Consider the following 20762-nt stretch of genomic DNA (forward strand, 5'->3'; position numbering starts at 1 on the left):
AAGGATTTCTATTGAAGTAGTCTTTGGCGAAAGTAGTTCTTTTACACAGGAGACGACATGTTCGTCGGCACTGGGGGGGGGCTTAGATGACCTTTGTTGTCCAAATTGTTCTTGCCGCGAAGACGGGAAACGCCATCCTGCCAAGGTCACCGGTACGCGGTTTACAAGTGGTACTAATAGCACAAAGGAGATATCCGTGCGATCTCAGCGGCGGCGGGTTGTGACCCGCTTTTATTGGCCAAAAGCCCGCTGGAGCTCTCCCCGTCTAGGTACAACTTCGAAGCTCCAAGTCCCAAGCTCCAAGCCGGCCGGTGCCTTCACAACGTTGTCCACCACACTTTCCGAACCTACCAGTCTTGACGTCGGTGAGACGATTAATCAGGACCACAAAAGGCAAGAGGAGAAACCATGTCTTCCATAACGCGAGTGTGCAGTAATGCGCTCCGCGCGGGTTGCTGCCGCGTCGCGGCGCCGGCACCGGTCGCGGCCTCGAGACGGTGCTTTGCTGTTGCTGCGGCGTCGGCGTCGTCGTCCAGGTTTGGAACCACTGCGACTCGTGTAACGATGGCAGTCGCCTGCCGGCTGGGGAGCGTGCCCGTCGCGGTACCGAGGCACTTCTCTTCCAAGGCGGGCGGGCACCACGAGATCGCAGCGAACGGCAGCAAGCTCTGGACATACGAGCAGATGGCCGAGCTGGCCAAGGACCCCAAGGGCGTCGTGATTGTCGGTACGTCACTCCCGATTCCCCGACCTACGGCTCAGCCCGCCTGCCTGCTCCTCTGAGCCCTCCCCCACACTCTCTCCTTTTTCCTTTTCTTTCTTGTTGTCCCTTTTCTCATGCTAACGACGCCGCCGCCTCCCGGCTACAGACTCACGCGAGCCGGGCGAGCTCGAGCAGACCGGGCGCATACCCTCCGCCATCAATGTGCCCGTCTCGACGGCTCCCGAGAGCTTCCACATCTCCGAGGAGGATTTCGAGGAGCGGTACGGCTTCCCGCGACCCGGAAAGGACACGGAGCTCGTATTCTACTGCAAGGCTGGCGTGCGGAGCCGCGCGGCAGCCGCGCTGGCCAAGGACGCCGGGTGGACCAAGGTCGGGGAGTACCCCGGCAGCTTCATGGACTGGGAGAAGCACGGCGGCGAGGTCGAGAGGGGCGGCAAGGGACCTGGGCAGAGGTGAGACCGGCTTTTCCTTTGGTGGCAGAGGCGACCAGAGGATGGATGGTCGACAGTTTGGAGCAGGGGCGGGCAAGAGCCAAAGTGTGATAGATAGAGAGTTAGGCCATTTTCTGTGTCACGACGCAGGGTGGACGGACAATGCATTGAATCATAACATTCGTTGTACAGTAATGGTATATGGAAAGCCCCTTCCGCTCCGGCGGATAACACAACAAGTTCCGTTACCAAAGTCCAGAACCCAGCGGACCAACTGCTCACTTGCTTGACTCCTCTAGAGACTCCGAACCCGCTTTTTCCTTTCTTGCCGTGAGAAATGCGCGTACTTGGCGAATCAAAAGAAGGCCAACTGGGGAGGCTGACCGTCAGCCGGGGCCGCCGCCGCGGGGTTCTTGCTTGCGACGGGGCTGCCGTGGGCGAAGAAGAGGATTTTGATGGCGAGGGACAGGCCGAGGTGGAGGGCAACGACGACGACGAGCAGGATCTTGCTCGTCTGATGGTCGGTAGCGCTCAGCACGGGGTAGAGGTTGCGTAGGAGGAAGGCGACGGAGACGCCGCAGCCGACGGCGACGAAGACCCAGTTGAGGATGTTGATGGGCGACCAACTTATGAGGGCGACGGGGATCCAGATGAGGTTGGCATAGCCGTAGAGCGCCCACTGCTCAAGGAGGTTGGCTGATTCGGAGCCGAAGTAGCGCAGTGCGAGGTAGAGGGCCATGGGGACGAAGAGGGTGTAGCCGTAGATGAGGCCAGCGGCGCCTAGGAAGCGTACGCGTTAGCCCGTTCCTCAACACAAAAGGCCAGTTTCCACACCCGGGCCACTTACCGCTCAGAAGCTTGAAGTCATAGGCAAACGGACTCGTGCCGTTGCTCGCGAGGTACTGGCTGATGGTGCCACCGAGGAAGAGGATCAGAACGACGGTAGTCGCGATCCAGAAGGGCCCGTACAGGTCCGGGTTGCCTTCGAGGACATCGAGGAAGTTAGCGCGCGGGTAGAGCGCGGCCCAGCAGCGCGAGAGGACAGCAGAGGTGTCGACGTCAAAATACTGGGCGTAGAAGTTGATGCTCCAGAGAAAGCGCTTCGAGGACCCGGACGACGCCGTCACGGGCGGAGGCAGCCCCGACGCGGGCGGCTTGCGGGCCCCCGGCGCGGAGTCTTGGAAGTTGGAGCTGTGGAATTCGAGGTCGTCTTGGAGATCGGTGTGGCCGAGGTCGCCCTGCAAAGTATACCTCAGTTAGTTTGGCCGCCGGGTAGGCAGCTAGAGCAAGGTGCTTCTACTGAAGGGAGCTTCCTACCTCATCGTCGACGTCGACGACGGCGTCGTAACCTGAACCGGACCGTGACATGGCTTCTGCTTGAAGCTTAGGTTTGTGGTCGTTTTTGGTTTTGGTTGGAGACAATCTGCTTCTGCGGGCTCGTCAATATGCAGCTGCTCGTGCTCGGTTCCTCGTCGATGTAGGTGGTTCGTGAGAATATCTATGTCCAGATGGCCGATACGTGTACCTGAAGCTCGGACGGGACAAGGTGTCGTAATCCCACATATGCACTTTGGCCCTGTACGCACGTAGCTCCCTTGCCAAAAGCGCCCCCACTATTAAACTCAGCCCCTGCGGGAGGTGCTGCACTGCAATAATGCGGATGACTGGGAATTTCACTTTATGTAACACGCACAAGGCCACTTTAGTGAGGTGATAAGATCGCAACCTTGGCACGTTTGATTAGATGAGAGGCAACGGGAGCTCACTTGCGGCAAGGAGACGTCAATTTGGGTATGAGGCTCTGTATTTCGTTACGGTGCTGATATTCCACTATAGTGAAATAGAGCATAGTGAGGCAGGTCAGTCGCCATCCCGCATCCATCATAGTACGTCTCTCATGCCCAGTAGCATCTTCAATATGCTGCACTCAGGACGCCCAGGCGCGCTCTCTCGCCAAACGATTTTTTTCCCTCTTGTTTTCCAGCCTCCCGACATCAAATTCTAAGTGATGCAGGACAAAGGCGGCAGTCCCGGGGTTTGTGCTTTTCCTTATTTTCCCGTCTTGAAGTTTTGAGGTAGGAGGGCGACCAATTCAGTTTTTTTATTCGTAGAACTGCTTGCCGATGGAATGTAATGCTACCACAAAGCCCAGGAAAATTCGTATCCCTGCCATCCTCTCCAGAATGCCAGAACCCGTGACGCCGCAAACCGTGATAAATCGTCTATTTGAGCTTCTTCTTGGGGCGGAGCTGGTTGGTGTGACCGCACTTGCGCTTACGGCAGTTGGTCGCACGGGGGGGGAGACGAGCCTGGAAGTGGATTGTTAGATTCTGGTGCGGTGTGCGCGCGACCACCGTCGGTTCGTGGGAAGCGGCCACTTACGTAGCACTTGCGGCAGATCATCTTGTCGCAGTTGAACTTGGAGGCAAGAGCCTTGAGCGAAGGCTCGATGATACCACCACGAAGGCGGAGGACCAGGTGGAGGGTGGACTCCTGTTTGGCGTCAGTTTCCGTTCTTTCTTCCCCGTGTATAGCCCCATTGTCTTCGGGTCCCCGACATCTCCTGTCTCTTGCCATCTAAATCTGCAAAGCACAAAAAGCCCACTGACCTTCTGAATGTTGTAGTCGGAGAGGGTACGACCATCCTCGAGCTGCTTGCCTGCGAAGATCAAGCGCTGCTGGTCGGGGGGGATGCCCTCCTTGTCCTGGATCTTGGACTTGACATTGTCGATCGTGTCCGAGGACTCGACCTCAAGGGTAATGGTCTTACCCGTCAGGGTCTTCACGAAACTGTAACCATTATCGTCAGCATCTCGGCGTCTTCGGATTATCGTCGCGTAGGAAGGCTGGAAAAGCCGGTGGCACGGGCGGGGGATTGGAGTCGGGGGCTGCTCACATCTGCACTGCAAGTCAAAAGTTGTTAGCATCGCTATATCAGCAAGTGATAAACGACAACGCCCCGCATGACGCCGTCAACGAGGAGGGGGATTCTCTCATCACTTACTTTTGCCGACGTCCGTGAACTGGCTGTTGTTACCGAAGAGTTCTGGTGATCGCGGCAAAGAATTGGTGGGGCGATGCTTGAGAACGGTGTTCAAGCAGCAAATGCCAGAAGAGAAATCGCAAGCCCTAATTAGGGCACGCAGTTGGTTGTGCTGGTCCGAGCGTCCGAACGGTGCGGAACTGGCCGTCCAGGCTCACAGAGGCAGGCACCCTGTGGGAATGGCACTCATCGCCTCTAACGGCACCCGCCCCGCACCCGTCACTTCACTGGGAGCCCTGTAGGATTGATTGCGACGACTTCACACTTGCGAGATAGTCAAGCTTCGGGTGAGTAGGAGAGGTGGTTGCTTCTAACGTGTAGCATATACATGAATATTTTAGAGTCTCTTCAAGACTCTCTGCTAAGGATGTTTATTACCGGGTATCATTGCATTTCGACAAATTCCTAATTCATACACTACTATGCAAACTTGCACGTTGAACATGTAGGTCTATGAGCTCTGAAGAAACCTATCGCAACGACCTTGCTCGTCTGCAATGCATTATAGGCCTGTAGAAGTTGGCTGCTCGGTCTCTGAGTCAACGTTCACGACTGACCGACATCTCTCGCGGCGTTCACTTGCCGCCCGACGTTGCTCCCTTTGCCAGATTACGATGTGCGCCTCGAGCATGTTGACTGCTCGCACCAGCATTGGAACTGACAACCCTGCCAGTTGGGCGGCTAATTTGAAGAAGTCTCTTCCTGCAGGTGGCAAGTCTTCTTCAGACTTGTAGGAGTAGTAAATGCCCTTTTGCGGGCCTCTCTCTCTTTGCCCTGGTTGGCCGACCGGATCGACAAACGATGCAGCTTGGGCTTGAATGGCGCGCAGCCTCCCAACCGTCTCATCTTCCGGGGTCTCAGACAGGGCCTGCTTGGAAGGCTGCTCCTCGACGGGAAAGTACTTCGCAAGCATTGTTTCCTCTGCTAGGTAAAGGTTAGTTCCTGAGCGGATCGGCAATACTTTGCGGATGTTTACCTTGCGGATCGGTAAGGAGTGACAGATGTGCAAAATAATCATCGAGCTCTGCCGGCCCCATTGACAATATTTGTGACGCCGTGACATCTGTGTAGTCCACTCTCATTTGAACCAAGCCTGTACTCAAAGCTGGCGCCATGATCGTCCTCCACTTTTCCCAGTCGAGTCTCGGCACTAGGAAGCTATTCTCGTCATGATTGGAAGCTGTACAGTTCTCAAAAGGGAAACAGTGAATGGTCGCGAGAACGATAACGGCAACTAGAAGAACTTCTGGCTGGTGTATGAGCCGGATTCGAGTCTTCTCCAGAGGGAATCCGAAGGTGAGATTGGCTATCGGTGGTATTCTACGAGCAATGGCGATCATCTCAACTGCTTGCTATCAGTCTGTGGGCGCGTTCAGTAAGGATAGGGGCCTTACCAGGCAAGCCTAGCTCACGGACATACTGCAATGTCATAAGAACGTCGTTGAGTGGGGGGAAGACCATGTTGTAGTTAACATGATACGATAAAGCAAGGTTCAAAACTGAAGCATGAAGCTCGCCGTGGTCGAACGCAGCTAAGCGTGCTGCCTTTAGCGGGTTTGTGTACGACGGTGGTAGTCTGTCGCGCATCTCTTGAGGCAGTTGCCAGTACTGTTGATTATTAGTTCAAGCACGCCGAAGCAACGGAGATCTTACTACATACAGCTTCTCTGTAAGGAATGCTTCCTGCTCTTACCCACCTGGCAATATCCCCAATCCGCGTCGGTATTCTGAGAAGCACGCATCCCAGGATACATAGACCCAAGGTATCCATCACCCGCGGCGCTGGCCACTCGCGGCCGTCTTCAGCAGCCCAGCTTTGTGCCCGCTTGGTCCGCGCATGAGCTGGCTCATCTAGCATGAGGTCGAGCTGTGAGCTGAAGAGTGAGGGCTCCCCCTCCGAGGCCGAATCGTCGTGGACGACAGTCGGAGCTCTGCAGGTCCGAAGATCCCAAAGGTCACGAACTACCGTTTCCAGTTCGGCCGCATGACCTTTTTTCGTGACCAGCCAGAGAATCTGCTCTCTCAGTACAAGCTGGAGGCATTCGAGATACAAGTCCCGCGCCTGCTGGCCTGAAAGCACACGCTTTACACGCTCCTTGACCTGTTTTTCTTTGCGAGAAACACGACCTTTCTGGCCAAAGTCCTCGTCGCCAAGGTCAAATTCTACATAGCCCTGTGACTATGCGTTAGGTGCTTTCACATCGAGAAGCGCGTAACATGGTTGGACAAACCTGAAGTTGATGGCCTTCCTTGGCACAGTACCTTAGACCGTTCTCGAGGTACCACTTGCGAGAACCGCAAAATTCGCAACGTTCTCCCTTGGGAAATTTGTGAAGCTCCCGTTCAGGTGCCATGGCGAGAAAGTGTCCGATTCGGGTGCCAGGGGTTTACATTAAAGTTGATGTTGAGAAGAATCTCCACCGTGTTGGTGAACTTTCGGACAGTGTACGCGACTTTACCCGCCCAGGTTCCGGTCAATGTTAGGCAGGCGAAACCCAGCATCTTGTTTTGTGTACCTAACACAAGATTTCAAAGATTATATCCATGGGCCAGTTGACGAGTTTGCAACTTCAGGTGTCAAAAGAAATATTGTGAAACAAGGTGGCTCAGCATTTGAAAATACATATATTGCATGCCGGCTATTTTTTCGCACAAACGATGGACCATTTCCCCCTTCAGAAACGAAGGTTCAGTCTAGCTGCGTAACTACCTGTGAACTTGTAGATACCGACTACCTTTCTTGAATGGGCGCCATTTAATCCAGGCTATAATTACTCACCAAACATCACACCTGATATCAGTACCAGTCCAGTCGAATTCAGTTAGTCTCGAGGCATCATAGTAAGCGTCACGTATGAATATGCACTGCGCTTCGGTGCTTCCACAAGTATGCACAACAAGTATGAACGAAAAACAGAGACGGCGTGGTGGGGAAGTGTACCGCTTTTCCATCGGACAGATCTGCTGCCACCCACGAGGCTCTCCCATTTTGTTTTCACCTATCCCATTGCTAGTCTGATCGTCGTAAGAGTCTGTGAAACAGACAAAAACAAAGGAAAAAAAGCCGTGCGACATGTCTTGCAATTGTCAAGTTCGCGTACCCAGTATCAAGTCCTGTCCAGATTTGAACTTTTACGCAACAACTGACGGGGATACCGTTCAGTTTTTTTCCGACGCGCCAAGAAATATCGCAAGAAATGTCACCAGTCTGCCAACATCTGCCAGCAAGGCCGCACGAAATAAGCGCTTGTGGAAGTCATTGTCTGATGATGTAGTTGATTGTAGCAGCGCTTAGCCCTGCTTGGGGGCCTCCTTGGCCTCAACGGCGGCCTCCTCACCCATAGCGGTAAGAATGACGACGTCTGCGATTTGAGGTTAGTTATGTTCCAGAGCCTGCTGTCGTGCGGGGTTTGGCAAGTCTCACTGGTGTCCTTCTCTTCAATCTTGAAGAGCCTGTTGATCTTCTCGCCAACCTCACCGTCAGGAACACGGACGTCGTCCTTGAGGTCACCGTCGTCGTTCATGAGGGACAGGAAGCCATCGTCGGAGATGTCGACCTATTGCGGTAGCTTATTAGCGGGCCGCAAAAGTTTCTCGAGGTTGGGGGTTTGGCCATGACTTACGAGCTGGAACTCCTTGCGGGAGACATTGGGAACGTCCATGTTGTGGGTGGAAGGAGAGAGATCCTCAAGCTTCTTGCCGGTGAAGATGTCGATGGCGACCAAGTGAACCTTGGCGTGACCGTGCTTGCCAGTCTTGGAGGTAGACATGTCGACGATCTTGCAGGGGCGGCCCTTGATGACGACGTGACCGTTCTTGCGAAGGGCAGAGCACTGCATGGGGAAGGTGAGAGACGCACCGGCGTCGGTGGACTCGAAGGTCATCTCATGCTGTTGCACCGTCACGTTAGCGATATGTAGCTCCCCAGGACATGTGCATGCATCAACATGGCGGCAATGTAGTTCGAGACGTAGAGATGGGTTCGATTCGTTGGTCGTATCTAATGTTCGATTGGGTTGCATGTGCGTTTATTTGTGATGCGCAGAGCCGTGGTGCGTCGAGATGCCCGCGGGGCCCTCGCAGACTGTGGGTGCGGGGTGGTTTTTCGCCCAGACCCAAGCAACGGGCATGGCATCGCATGCGACGACGGCGGATGGCGGGCAACGAGAGGGGAAGCATAGCTATCGCAAGGAACTTACCTGGGCGTCGTCGTTGGACATTTTGAAGGATTGACTGGAAGATGTCTATAAAAAATCGAAGGGGAAGATGTCGACAGGCAAAAAGGGGAATTACCCAGCAAAAGACGGCTGCTATGTTTTTGAGGGGGAGAGTTGTGAAAGGAAGAGAGCGGGCAGAGGGGGGGAATGGAGGGGAAAAAAGAAGCGAGGCGGGAGTAGATAATTTTTTCCCTGGTTTTATTATTGGGTTTTTTCGCTCCCAGGCCCAGATTCGCGCCCCTCCCTGGCCTCTCAGGCTTCGGCGGGCACTGCGACAGGGTGCACTTTGACAGTGCAAAAAAGGTGGGGTGTGGGCTCGGGTTTTTTTTTCCTTCTCTTCCTTTTCTTCTGCCTGCCACCTGCCCGCCCTTTTTGGGTAAGTTACTTGGCCGTCCCTATCACTCACTGCGGGAGTAGTACCTTCGTCGCTGGGCTGGTCGTCCAGGCCAGAGGTGCCCGCCTATAATGTGATGCCGCCAGGCTATGGACCGCCTGTAATTTGCGCCCTATCTAGGTACATCCTCTATATTAAACCGAAGCTTTGTCTCTTTAGAGACCCAACAGGTCGAGGCGAGGCGAGTGGATGGGGCCCGTAGTAACAGCCGCTAAATTGGGTCAAATTCTCGCCGAGATGGTCGGTCAACTGTCCTGACACTTTCTCTATACCTTCTGCTTTGTTGTTTCGGAAGGTATTGGAACGGGAAGCCGAATTCCAATGGTGTGTGCGCCTGGATTCCGACTGAGAATGAAGCTCTGGAGATGCCCTACTTTATACGTGAGGTACCACGGCATCCGGCACGGTTCATCTCGATAGGCAATCACGCATTTCTAAGGACCTCCGGTAACCCGACCTCCCGCTGCTCAGCTCAGCTCAGCTCAGCCGAGGTTAGATGCCCTTAGAAACCGCGTAGGAGCTCTCCTCCGAGACAATTCGAGCAGTCAGAGGTAAGGGTACCTTGGAGGTGTTACGGATTCTGTACAACATGTTGCAGTCTCCCTCCCGCCCAACGTCGGATGCATCAATGGTCTGTTATGTGCTCTGCCACTGTCACTCCACATTCGAAGGAGATGCCCCGCACGTTTGCTTGCTGCACCGGCCCTCAAAAATGCTGCCCCGCAGTTATTCGACCCTCCCCTACCCCTGCCGCGCCACACGAGAGCTCCGGCAAGTCGGTGCTCAATGTGGCTGATGAGCTCTGCTGTCAACTACCCAATCAGAACACATCGCTCTCCTAAGGTCATCCAGCCTTGTCTGCTGTCTACTAGCCTTTCTCTCAAGTGTACGAAGTACATACCTACCTATCTCCCAGTAAGACAGCTTGTGGGTAGATCTACAGTTTCCGCCTTCCGTCTAGATCACAAACTCTCGATGATATGGTGCTGAACTCTTCCGAACCCACAGCTCCGTAGCTCCTTCTTAACATAAGTCCACCATGTGGCTTGATCGGCTCGCAGCGCAGTCGAACCCGTCCACCTCCACGTTGTCGCAACCTGGCAGCCGACCCTACTCCCCTCTCCCTCGACGAACATCAAGCACTCCGTATGTCACCTCGCAACGTTCCGGTCTCACACCGAGAGGGTCGCAACTCTCTCTCATCTCCAATGATTCATCGAGCTCGCTCCTCGCCTCTCGTAGAGTTAATGGCTCCGGCTTAAAGCAATCCCAGATCACCTACGATGGGCCGGATTCGGTCGAAATCCTAGGCCAAATCCTGGACACGACCTCCATCACCGACTCTGTTGCGAGTAGCACTACGGGAATAATCACCCAACAGGATTTCGAATTGGATTACGACTTCGACGGGCTGAGTCTTCGAGAGCTTGCTAGTTCCAACAAGGCTGACACGCACGAGACGGATAGCCACCGGCGGCAAACCGCAGAGGAGTGTATGAACTTCCAGGGGGGCTGTATTGTTGCGACGTAGACCGCTAACTTGCACCTCCAGTCGAAACCAGCAAAGCCCAGTTCGAGGACCTGCATCGATCTATTGCGGCATGCGACGGCGTCCTTAGTTCGGTGGAAACCAACCTGACGAGTTTCCGTAACGATCTCGCGGCCGTCTCTGCTGACATAGAGAGCCTACAGTCGCGCTCCACGGCGCTCAATGTGCGGTTGGACAACCGCAAGGCGGTTGAGAAGGCGTTCGGACCGGTCGTCGAGGAACTGAGCGTCTCTCCCCAAGTGGTATCCAAGATATCCGAGGGGCATATTGACGACACCTGGGTCAAGATGCTGGCAGAAGTAGACAAGCGAGCTACGGCTTACAAAAAGAACGTTGTGAACCAGGGAAACAGCAAAGCCTGGTCAGACCTTGGCCCATTATTGGACAAACTGACAATGAAGGCTGTCGAACGAATAAGGGACTTTATAGTGGCTCAAATCAAGGCCATGCGGTCCCCTCACATCAACGCGCAAATCATTCAGCAGCAGAATTTTTTAAAGTTCAAAGAGTTATACGCCTTCTTGCATAAGCATCACTCAACGCTCGCAGAAGAGATCAGCCTGGCATACATGAACACGATGCGGTGGTACTACGCAAACCAGTTCACGCGGTACCAGAAAGCATTGGAAAAGCTTAAGCTACATGTTATTGATAAGAACGACGTTCTTGGGCACGAGGAACCGACCCGGAGGGCTACGGTTCTGTCCGCCGCAAAACCTGCTGGGCCGCCGCATGATGCCTTCAACCTGGGCCGACGTATCGACCTCTTGAAAACAAGCAACGCGGCCGCCCTATCGTCTTACCTGGCCGAGGAAGACCCGACCACGCACTATCTGGAGGTTCCCTTCAGGAACTTCAACCTGGCCTTGATAGACAACGCTACTGCGGAGTATACTTTCCTAGCCGCATATTTCTCGCCTCCACTGTCGTTGCAGGCAGTCTCGCGGCAGTTCAACTACATATTCGAGCCAACATTTGCGCTGGGCAAGACACTGACCAAGACACTTACTGCCGAGTCGTACGACGCGCTAGGCTTACTGCTGTGCATCCGACTCAACCAGCATCTGGCATTCGAGTTGCAGAGGCGCAAAGTCCCCGCCGTCGACGGTTACATCAACATGACTACCATGCTTCTGTGGCCGAGATTGCAGGTGGTGATGGATCACCATTGCGAGTCGGTGCGGCAGCTAACTAATTCCTTGCCCACCAAACCCAGGGCCGCGGACCAGAACAAGCTGTCGGCGGCGCCTCACCTCGTCACACAGAGGTTCGGTCAGATCCTGCAGGGCATTTTGGCGCTCAGCACCGAGGCGGGGGACGACGAGCCCGTTGTCACCAGCTTGCGTCGCCTGCGGTCCGAGGCGGAGGCCTTCTTGACGCGACTCAGCCAGTCGTTTGGCGATAAGCGAAAGCGCGAACGGTTCCTGTACAATAATTATTCTCTGGTTTCTACCATCATTAGCGACGTCGGCGGCAAACTGGCTGTGGAGCAGCAAGAGCATTTCGAGGAGCTCAAGGCGGCGTTTCAGGAGGGTGCCTGAGAAGAACTTTCGTACTAGAAGACACAGGGATATGTTTTGCAGGCTTGGGAGTAGGCGCGGCGTCGGGTGCTCTTTGTCGGATGAGATATCATGAATGTGCGGGAGTCTTTGACTCTACCGCTGAAAATTTAAATTTACATGATGAGACAACCTTTCGAGAGGCTTGAGGCTTGAGGCTTTCCCCAACGCTCTCTAGAAGTTATGCGTCCAGTTCGTTCCATTTGTCCATTTGCTGTACAAATCTACCAGCGCAGATACGGGACTGCTGTTCCGACGGCCTAGATAGACGGCCACGAGGCCGACGACGACGGCCAATCCTGCTGTGGCAGCACCCTTTCTGTACATCCAGAGCACTCTCATGAGTTTCTGTCGGCGCTCCAGGGCCTTGAGTTCTGCCAGCTGTTTCTGAAAGTATGCATGCCCTTCATCCATCGTCTGCTTGGCACAGACCTCGACGGAGCGCGCCGTCTTCAGCGAGCTCGCCTCGGATATTCTGCGCCACGCAGACAGCGACTCTGGGGGATATCGCTCGTACAGCGCGGTGGCGCTGGCGATGAGCGACTCGAGGTCCATCTTCTGCGGGACCTTGGAGAGGATGAGATGCAGCATGGAAGGATCGTCCTCGTCGTTGTCGAAGAGCTCGTCCCGGCGGTTCAAAACAATCTGGGCGAACATGTAGACGCTAAAGACGGGCTCGCGGACAAGGAGGATGTCAAAGAGGCGGGAGATGTCGCCGTACGCCTGGATGTCGTGGGCGTACATCGTCAGCGTCCCCGCGAGGGCGTAGAAGGGCTCCGTGCCGGCGAGGTGGCGCTTGAGATTCGGGTCCGCCGCCTGGAGAATATCGGGGATCAGGCGCAGCTGGGCCACGGTCGGCTCAAGATTCGTGAGCATGAAATCTCGTATGCGCAGCACCGACAGGCGCGATACCAGCCGGGCGCGCCACGGCGGCTCGAGGACAAGCATGAACACTTGGCAGATGTCATGGTAGCCTTGGAAGTAGCAGAGGTATGGGTAGCGGCGTAGAACTTCGATAATGAGGTCCGAGAGTTCGCTCTTATTCTTTTCGAGTTCGGTGTCGTTCTGGTCTAGGCGTTGGTCAGCGCTTGTCTGGGGCGGTCCACCGCTCCTACTACAGCGCAGGTGCGGCAAGCAATGGCCCTCTCACGGTTCGGGTAGTAGATGAAGGCGCGGTTGACATCAAGCGCCACTTGTTCCTCGTCCCTATGGCGCGGCAGGTCCTTCCAAGAACTCTTGTCCTCTTGCTCGGTTGCGACGGTGTCCTCGGAACTCTCGCCATCTGTAGGACCTAGGAGGATGGGCCCTGTGACCGACGGCAGGTCTGTTAGCTTCACGGCATTGCAAGGCAACGACGCGCAATGGCTGGTGCTGCAGCACTAACAAGCTTTCCTGCGCAAAGCGTCCGTAAGAAAACCGCCTCTGGTGCCAGCAAGGCCCCTGAGAGCTTCAATATTCCTCCACTTGCATGCTTCCAAGATATCTTCCGTCTTCCGCTGGCTCGGGTCGACCGTCTCGCCCTTGAGCTGGATATCAGTCACCGAGTCAGAGCTGAGGAAAGGCTGCTCGCTAGCGGCTCGGTCTGCCTCCATGGACTCGTTCTGGTAGTCGACGTTGTTGTGTTACGGCGCTTCGAGGGGGTTGTCAGTAAGGATTCTCGTCTCCGGGACGGCGTCTGCATCGTGCGGCGGCAAGCTCGAAAACGATATGCAAGGGCCGATGCCACCCGACGCTCGCTGGTTGGACTTGAAAAGTCCGGGGAGCCTGACGATGTCAAGTGATCAACTAGAGGTCGAACACGTCTTCAATGGCGAGAGCTAGGATTTGAAGAGCTGGGGGGGGGGGGGGGGGGGGCAAGTAGAGTGTTACATGCGTCGGAAGAGTGTTGTGCAGTAGACTATAACCCAAGGAAACTGAAGGCCAGAAGCTGTAACTAGAATGACGGAGTTAACTCCACAGCGGACCTCTGTTTCGAACTTCCAGCGTGGCCCGGTGCCCGTGTCGCAAAGCATCCAGGGAACATGCACACCCCCCACCCCTCCCCCCGGCCTGGATCGACACAACAAGATGCACAGGCCCAGCCTTAGGTAACGGATATCACGACCCGTACTGACAGGCGAACTTGATTATCGCCCTTGCACCTAAAGCATTTGTGCAAGGTCAAAGTGTTGCCAAGGGAGTCGGGGTGCAATGCGGTCCGCCGAGGCAAGAGTATATATGAAACTCAAAAGATACATCGGAATTGATCGCCTCACGCGACATGCAATCGACAAATAGCCAAGCATGTCGCATGTTGGTGCCTTATAGGCCAAGCAAAGGAACCAAGAATTGAGATGGTCTCCCCACCTAGGATACGCTACAAGAGACTCGAACCAAGGTCACGAACTTAAGGACAGAAACCCAGTCGTTAAGAAACCTGGCTTCAGGCATGGCGGCACGGGCATTCCCAAGCGGATTCGACGTCTTCCGCGTAGTGTCTCCCTTCTAGACCGTACTTCATATTTGCAAATGAGATGAAGCCACTCACACGGACGTCGGGCCAAGGCATCAACTGGCACCTTACGTCCGTAAGCTGGCTATGATCTTTAGGGTTTTATCACAAGCCCGCCAGGCGGCAAATTCAGACACAAGCATCCTCCAATCACTAGCAAATTATCCTCTCCTAAACCCGGCTGTCAGATCACCTGTGAAAGTCGACTCGACGATTAGGTCGAGACGAACATTAATCGGCGTGTTTTGACACCGCCTCCAAAACAGCACCTCGAGGGAAGATTTGGAGCCTGCCAGCTGCGAGTAGGACACGCCAACATGAAGCTTCTGTCAGCTACACGATGACATGGTGAAGTCTGTCGACTTCGTCAAGCGCGCCTGTACGTTCACGAACACATCTGGAGGTAATATTCAAGAGACCAATCGCCTGACCAATAATTAAGCAAGGACCGGCGATTTATTCTGACTTTCTTATTTGGCGCCGGAACTTCCTTACACCGGTAACATTGGAATTTCCCATCCAATTGTTCGACTCCCAGATGGTTGCTGGTGGCGGATGGGGTGGCAAGGGTTTCGCGGGTCAACTTCTTCAGCGGCCGTCAGTGTCATGCTGTTCCGGTCAACTCACCTTATTACTGCTATATACTTCGGATACGTGCAGTTGTTCCCTTGAAATCATTGAAGACCCTGTCTGCCTACCTGTTGTCTGCATATCGCCTGCCTGCCGCCCCTCCTTGCTTGATAGGCACACTGTACATGTAGATAGGTAGCTTCAGACCATACTTACGTAGGCACCTATCACCACCGATGCTTCATCATCTTTCCGGACAGTACGGACACATTACTACCAAAATTTTGTCACAATAGAGTACCTGATTGGACCGCACGTCGTTCGCAGGACCTGGGCAAAGCCCCAGGTTGTTTGGCTCAGAAGGGTGCGTTTCGCGAACCAACTCGCAGATCCCTGGGTTGTTGCTCCACAACGCGCGCGCCTTGGACGGAATGATCCAGATTGTAGACAGCATATGCCCCTATCAAGCTACCTCAACACCGTAGTTTGTCATGTCTCTCCTGGGTCGGCCGAGCGATCAATCGTGTGCATAAACAGGGTCTTGGGCTAAAAATGGTGTATCCTTGCAGTCCTAGCTCTGCACCACTGGAACTGAACTGAACTGAACTGGTGATTCAGTATGGACGGCGAGGATGTGTATAAGCCGATATGAGGGTCTTTGAACGGATGGTCTACCTACTCTCAACCATACAGGTGAAGCTGTCCGCTGGCCCGAACCCCGGGGCCCGCCTTGCTTCGTTACCTGACGGATGTTCTGCCTTGTATCCCGGCCATTGGTTCCTTCATGTTGGCTTCCTGACAATGCGTTTTCATTTGCTTGAGTTTGACGCAACGTGGTGCCCCACCATAGCCGACGTAGTCTTTAAGCTAGCTAATCGGGACCATGATTACCTGCCCTCTCACCTCACGGCGGGGTAGGTACTCTAAACCCAACCTCCCCCGACTGTCGCAACAGGCGGCACAACTACCTTGTGTACCTCATCTCACCCATACCTATCTCGAGGTAGCTCAGCCCCAGTCACCATCCTGTCGTACGGCCGATACATCCGCATTCTCAAACATTTGCGACAAATGGCAAAGGACTCTCTCATATTGATTTGAGTCTTTCAGGTCACGAGACCCAACCTTTTGCTCCTCCCCGTGCAGGGCAAGAAAAGCAATCTCGGTTCGGTTCCACGGCTGCCATCATTCCTTCGGCCTGCTGTCCTCAAGACCAAGAGCTAGCTGGTTCAACCATGTTGACATAGTACGGTCTGTCGAAATGGCCTTTCAGACGAACGTCTTCAGGAATGGAGCCTGGGTGACGGAAACCATCGACCTCCAAGCTGTGCTAAGGGGCTCAACCGCCACTGCTGCCGCCGCTGCACCCCCTTCACCCCCTGCCCCTCCAAATTGCGGCATCCTGACGAGAACCATCATCGAGAGTCCTATAGCCCGGTGGGTTCTCCCAGCTCGCCTCAGATCAGCCCATCATAACGATGTCGCTTTCGTCGGGGTGAGTCGCTTGCTCTCTCACCTTCAATAGCCACCTGCTGGCACGGGTTTGGGGTCCTTGCGCAGCCTTAAGCGTGCCGTTTTTCTTGTCAAGAATGAAAGCTCACATGGCCAGGACCGTTACGTGAGCATCAACGAGTTGCGCAAGGATGGCCAGCTCCAAGAGGTTCTTCGAAAAAACGACTTCGGCTGCCGCATCCGAAACGCCTTAGTGATTGGAAACAAGTATGAGCACTTCCGTGTCGTGGCTGAAGAAGCTGGACCCGACCATATCAAAAGTGAAGACGAGGACGACGACACTCAAATGGCTGACATCAGCTCCGCTTCCGCCACCAGCGGTCCCCATGGTCTTTTGCCACCACATTTGTTACTCCTGATCCTCGAGTCCGGTTCCTTCGTTTTCCTCTTCATCAGGAGGGACCTTCAAGGAAAGCTAGAGTTCGTCGCGTCGCCCTTCCACAACCCAGCCAGGCGACTAGGCCGCCTAGGATTCCATGTAGCCGTTGATCCTCGATCTCGCTACATTGCTGTTGCTGACGCTCAAAACAAATTCGTCGTCTATGAACTCGAATCCATGGAGTCAATGGGCGACCAATATATGCGTCACAAGTCCATCAACCCAATAAAGACACACCATCCAAGGGCAATCCAGGGGACAATACTCAAAATGGAGTTTCTCTATCCCCGCCCAGAGGATGAACAGCATGTTATTCTCCTTCTCATCGTTGTCAAAGGCGACAAATCAAAGATGGTTATCTACGAATGGGAACGTGGGGATGACCTCAGCCAGGTACTCGCAGAGGAGAAGCGTGGCCACCGCATAGCACCCGAGCATCGTCTGCCACTCTTGATAATTCCTTTGACAGTTAGAAGCTCCTTCTTTGCGGTATCCGAGCACGCGCTTGGGATCTGCAAGGACCCCCTTCAGGGCCCTCCTGATATCGAGACGATCAACCCGATCAGCCACCCCACCACCCCTTTCCACCATGGAACTGGTGTGCCACTCTGGACGGCATGGGACAGGCCAGTACGAAGACGACGCTACTACGACACAAAAGACCTCATTTACATGGCTCGGGAGGACGGCGTGATTGTTTTCTTTGAGTTTAATGCCACAGACATCCTTAGCGCCGCCATGAATGTTGGCAACTGCAACTGCAATATTTCCACCGCCTTCACCACAATGTACGACGCCTACTCCGATGTTGCTATAGTTGCAGGCGATTCCGGCCCCGGAATGGTCTTCCAGGTAAGGCGGATTTGAAGTGTGATGCCAAGGGTCGCTGCTAACGGACAAGATAGCTCAAACCTCGAGAACCCCTCGTCGAGCTTGGAATCATCCCCAACTGGTCGTGTGCTGTTGATTTTGTCACCACGGATGCTCTAGCCACATGGAACCCGAAGAGCGGGTCACGGGGCAAACCAGTCGTGCCCTGGCGACAACGGACATTAGATAACATAACATCTCCAGACAAGGTCCTTTGCGCATCAGGAAATGGTCCTCAAGGCAGCATCACGGAACTCCGCTACGGGCTTCCCGCCAACATAATATCGTACTTTGAACCGCTACCCACGAGAAGAGTATGGGTATTCCGGACCACCGATGCCAGCTGGCCATACCAAATGTTGATGGCAAGCCCTGGAACCTCGGATGTTTTGCTGGTATCCGCCGACCTCTCTCTTGCGGAGATGGCTGACTCAATGTCAACCCAATTCGACACGGCATCCCGAACTCTTGCAGCAGCACAAAGACCAGACGGAACCATGATTCAGGTATCCGAGAAATACATCACACTGATAAGCCGAAACCACAGGTATGATTCCAACGGTCCATATCGTATTACCCTACGATCCCTTAGAAGTTGCTAATATCCTTTTTTTAAAGTTCGAGACATAACCTCGATGACTTCACCTGCATCGGCGGAGTAACGGAGCATGCTGCGGTCAGAGGTGATCGTGTTTGTGTGTCAACCTATGCAGAGTCTCGCTTTCACATCCACGCATTCCTTACTAGCATCGCTGAGCTGTCTCTCACTCAGACATATGCCGTCGATGGTGAGGTGACTTGTCTAATACTCTGCTGTATCAATGGACAAGAATGCATAGCGGCTGGCTTATGGCGTCAGAACAGCCCTTGGTTAGCAATTTTTACTGCTGATAAGTCGACTCAAGCTCCTCAATTGATACGGCTCGATGGCGGCAAGTGCAAATCTTCTTCTCTCAGAATTCGCGGCAGCTAATGTTACCATCCGTGACAGATGACGAGGGACTCGAGTCAAACGATGGGGATGCAATGGAAATAGCACCGACCGTTGAGCTTGTCAATACTATTGTGGCGATAACTGAGTCAAAGCAGCAAACGAGTCTGGTTATGGGAACTCGCAGCGGCCACCTGATCACAGTTCAACTCAATGGCGCCGCTCCCTTTCATCGACGTCTGTTTAGGGAGAGGCTGGGTACAGTCGCTCTTGAGGTGTTTCCTGTCGACGCGCCGTTTCTCCCAAGCTCGGTCTTGGTATGCTGCAACGACGCTCTGCTTCTGCTGAGAGACTTCGAGACCAGGCGGCCAGGCCACTTCGCCACCAGGCACCGCGTGTGGGTAACTGACCTAAAGCATCCGGCAACAGGTTCAGTACCGGTTATCTCCGCCGCCAGCATACCAACCGACCTCGGCGGCAGCAATCGATTACCCCTGGTTCTCCTTTCAGGGGAACGTATGTCGTTCACGGAGCTGTATCTGAAAGCTGGCCCGGTTCCAAAAAGTCTGCCGTTGCCCGGAACACCCTCCAAGTTGCTGTACTCCCAAACGCTACAGTGTTTGGTTGTCGCAGTCCAGATCGGACAACATCCGACCATCCTGTTCATGGACCCCGAAACAGGAGATGATCTCTCTCTCCCTCAAGACAAGCACGGCAACGCTACGCCATTTATCAGTGGGATGGGAAGCCCCAACGACAGGATACACGCAGTCTATGACTGGCTGTTCATAAGGGATGGGATGACGTTTCATTATCTCATCATCACAACAGCGGGGGGACGCCTCTTGCTTGTGACCCCAAAGAAGGAAGAAAGCCGTGACGCCGAGGGTAACAGGAGAACGAGGATACGGTTTTTCACTAAATACAGACTGAAAGAGCCTGCACCCATATACTCCATTGTCGGGGACAGTGATAGTATCATCTACTGCGCCGGGAATATGTTACACTGGGACGTTCTCGATCCCGTCGAGAAGAAGCTCGTCCGGAAAAAGAGCTATGAGTTGAATTCTCCCGCGACTTCGCTGCGGATAGTCAACGGCAAAATATCGGCGCTGACTCTGAGCGACTCGGTAGTGGTCATTGACCACACATCAGAACACGAACACGGCGACATGAAACAGATCCATGCGGACCAGGTCACGCGGAAATCCAGTCACTTCTTCGATGTCGGGGATGATACAGACGAACAGCTAGCCTGGCCAGTGACTTTGCTCACTGGTATAGACCGGTACTTTACGGCAGTGTGGACTCCTTGGAAAGAGCCTCAAAGAGAGTTGGAACTTGTCGCAGAGGGGCCACTCCCGGCCAGTGTCAGGAAACTCCAACGGGGCCATGTGCGACCGGAATGGGTTGCAACGGAACATATGCCAAAATACGGCAGCATACCCAGCACGGTCGACGGGGCCGAGGTGCTCGGGGTCTGCCTGGACGGGTCGTTGTTGCACTTCAGCCTTGTCAACGTTCAAGCATGGCGATTCCTTCGCCTAGTCGAGAACCTGGCCTTGAGAAGCCGACGCCTATTTCCGTACAGCTACAAAGTCTCGGTTCAGGACGCTGAGGAATATGACGCGGAGGCAAAGGAGACGCCCAAGTCGATGAAGCACATCGACGGAGACCTGCTCCAGCGGTGCGTCGACTATCGGGCGCTGGAGAAGATGGTATCGGAAGACAGCGATATTGACCTGTTGCGGGAGTATCTGGACGACCTGGATGACGGAAAATGGACGGCATCGTTCCAGGACACCAACGACATCACAAGGTATTTTGAGCTGGCCTACGACATCTTAGACTACTATCTGGCTCCTGTTATTTGAGCCATCGTATTAAACACGGTCGTCCAAGGGGAAAGGTGTATTGCCCCCTATCCTACGGGGAATCCTCGCCAGGAGCGTCGGGGTGAGAGTCATTGGACGAAGAGTCATCATTCATCTGTTGGTCAATTTCTTGCCTTTCGCCTCGTCAAGCAAGTGTGCGCGGCTCAAAGGAACGGTTGAATGGGTCTGTGTAAGCAGAGAAACCTGGACGTTATCAC

The 20762-nt window shown here is 54.3% G+C and overlaps 8 protein-coding genes across 8 annotated transcripts; 3 read left to right on the forward strand and 5 right to left on the reverse strand.

Annotated features, from left to right (window-relative positions):
• Positions 1-19: 19 nt before the first annotated feature.
• LY79DRAFT_549709 (Rhodanese-like domain-containing protein) lies at positions 20-1318 on the forward strand. The gene is made up of 2 exons (XM_060557496.1): positions 20-727; positions 870-1318. The coding sequence occupies exons 1-2, from the start codon at positions 409-411 to the stop codon at positions 1178-1180; spliced, it is 630 nt and encodes a 209-aa protein (XP_060415607.1). The 5' UTR covers positions 20-408; the 3' UTR covers positions 1181-1318.
• A 192-nt stretch (positions 1319-1510) lies between these two features.
• On the reverse strand, positions 1511-2523 carry LY79DRAFT_578699 (Yip1 domain-containing protein; the record flags this gene model as incomplete). Its single annotated transcript, XM_060559966.1, has 3 exons — positions 1511-1935; positions 2003-2393; positions 2473-2523. The coding sequence occupies 3 exons, from the start codon at positions 2521-2523 to the stop codon at positions 1511-1513; spliced, it is 867 nt and encodes a 288-aa protein (XP_060415608.1).
• An 854-nt stretch (positions 2524-3377) lies between these two features.
• LY79DRAFT_589228 (uncharacterized protein) lies at positions 3378-4388 on the reverse strand (the record flags this gene model as incomplete). Its single annotated transcript, XM_060561011.1, has 4 exons — positions 3378-3464; positions 3538-3648; positions 3765-3945; positions 4357-4388. The coding sequence occupies 4 exons, from the start codon at positions 4386-4388 to the stop codon at positions 3378-3380; spliced, it is 411 nt and encodes a 136-aa protein (XP_060415609.1).
• Positions 4389-4420: 32 nt separating this feature from the next.
• Positions 4421-6719, reverse strand: LY79DRAFT_549711 (uncharacterized protein). The gene is made up of 5 exons (XM_060557497.1): positions 6430-6719; positions 5859-6371; positions 5593-5806; positions 5175-5543; positions 4421-5122 (listed from the first exon to the last, which is right to left on the reverse strand). The coding sequence occupies exons 1-5, from the start codon at positions 6550-6552 to the stop codon at positions 4701-4703; spliced, it is 1641 nt and encodes a 546-aa protein (XP_060415610.1). The 5' UTR covers positions 6553-6719; the 3' UTR covers positions 4421-4700.
• A 662-nt stretch (positions 6720-7381) lies between these two features.
• Positions 7382-8329, reverse strand: LY79DRAFT_156518 (translation protein SH3-like domain-containing protein). Its single transcript, XM_060551109.1, has 3 exons — positions 7822-8329; positions 7623-7755; positions 7382-7560 (listed from the first exon to the last, which is right to left on the reverse strand). The coding sequence occupies exons 1-3, from the start codon at positions 8218-8220 to the stop codon at positions 7490-7492; spliced, it is 603 nt and encodes a 200-aa protein (XP_060415611.1). The 5' UTR covers positions 8221-8329; the 3' UTR covers positions 7382-7489.
• Positions 8330-9848: 1519 nt separating this feature from the next.
• Positions 9849-11899, forward strand: LY79DRAFT_578702 (Vps52/Sac2 family protein; the record flags this gene model as incomplete). The annotated part of the gene is made up of 2 exons (XM_060559967.1): positions 9849-10302; positions 10362-11899. The coding sequence occupies 2 exons, from the start codon at positions 9849-9851 to the stop codon at positions 11897-11899; spliced, it is 1992 nt and encodes a 663-aa protein (XP_060415612.1).
• Positions 11900-12091: 192 nt separating this feature from the next.
• Positions 12092-13509, reverse strand: LY79DRAFT_512668 (GTPase-activating protein gyp10; the record flags this gene model as incomplete). Its single annotated transcript, XM_060554399.1, has 3 exons — positions 12092-12987; positions 13068-13223; positions 13302-13509. The coding sequence occupies 3 exons, from the start codon at positions 13507-13509 to the stop codon at positions 12092-12094; spliced, it is 1260 nt and encodes a 419-aa protein (XP_060415613.1).
• Positions 13510-16112: 2603 nt separating this feature from the next.
• Positions 16113-20651, forward strand: LY79DRAFT_156771 (thermotolerance protein). Its single transcript, XM_060551110.1, has 5 exons — positions 16113-16473; positions 16588-17721; positions 17775-18286; positions 18358-18671; positions 18731-20651. The coding sequence occupies exons 1-5, from the start codon at positions 16240-16242 to the stop codon at positions 20542-20544; spliced, it is 4008 nt and encodes a 1335-aa protein (XP_060415614.1). The 5' UTR covers positions 16113-16239; the 3' UTR covers positions 20545-20651.
• Positions 20652-20762: the final 111 nt, after the last annotated feature.

The sequence above is a fragment of the Colletotrichum navitas genome (genome assembly GCF_030913465.1).
Source record: "Colletotrichum navitas strain CBS 125086 chromosome Unknown LY79scaffold_20, whole genome shotgun sequence".
In the NCBI taxonomy this organism is placed as follows: Eukaryota; Fungi; Ascomycota; class Sordariomycetes; order Glomerellales; family Glomerellaceae; genus Colletotrichum; species Colletotrichum navitas.

Excerpts from the sequence above, each read along its gene's own strand:
- LY79DRAFT_549711 (XM_060557497.1), bottom strand. The coding sequence starts at position 6,552 with ATGGCACCTGAACGGGAGCTTCACAAATTTCCCAAGGGAGAACGTTGC. Across the intron at positions 6,372-6,429 it reads AGGAAGGCCATCAACTTCAG|GGCTATGTAGAATTTGACCT; the intron begins GTTTGTCCAACC and ends GCATAGTCACAG. Across the intron at positions 5,807-5,858 it reads GCATTCCTTACAGAGAAGCT|TACTGGCAACTGCCTCAAGA; the intron begins GTATGTAGTAAG and ends AATAATCAACAG.
- LY79DRAFT_156771 (XM_060551110.1), top strand. The coding sequence starts at position 16,240 with ATGGCCTTTCAGACGAACGTCTTCAGGAATGGAGCCTGGGTGACGGAA. Across the intron at positions 16,474-16,587 it reads ACGATGTCGCTTTCGTCGGG|GACCGTTACGTGAGCATCAA; the intron begins GTGAGTCGCTTG and ends TCACATGGCCAG. Across the intron at positions 17,722-17,774 it reads GCCCCGGAATGGTCTTCCAG|CTCAAACCTCGAGAACCCCT; the intron begins GTAAGGCGGATT and ends CGGACAAGATAG.
- LY79DRAFT_156518 (XM_060551109.1), bottom strand. The coding sequence starts at position 8,220 with ATGCAACCCAATCGAACATTAGATACGACCAACGAATCGAACCCATCT. Across the intron at positions 7,756-7,821 it reads CCCGCAAGGAGTTCCAGCTC|GTCGACATCTCCGACGATGG; the intron begins GTAAGTCATGGC and ends CTACCGCAATAG. Across the intron at positions 7,561-7,622 it reads GATTGAAGAGAAGGACACCA|ACGTCGTCATTCTTACCGCT; the intron begins GTGAGACTTGCC and ends CTCAAATCGCAG.
- LY79DRAFT_549709 (XM_060557496.1), top strand. The coding sequence starts at position 409 with ATGTCTTCCATAACGCGAGTGTGCAGTAATGCGCTCCGCGCGGGTTGC. Across the intron at positions 728-869 it reads CAAGGGCGTCGTGATTGTCG|ACTCACGCGAGCCGGGCGAG; the intron begins GTACGTCACTCC and ends TCCCGGCTACAG.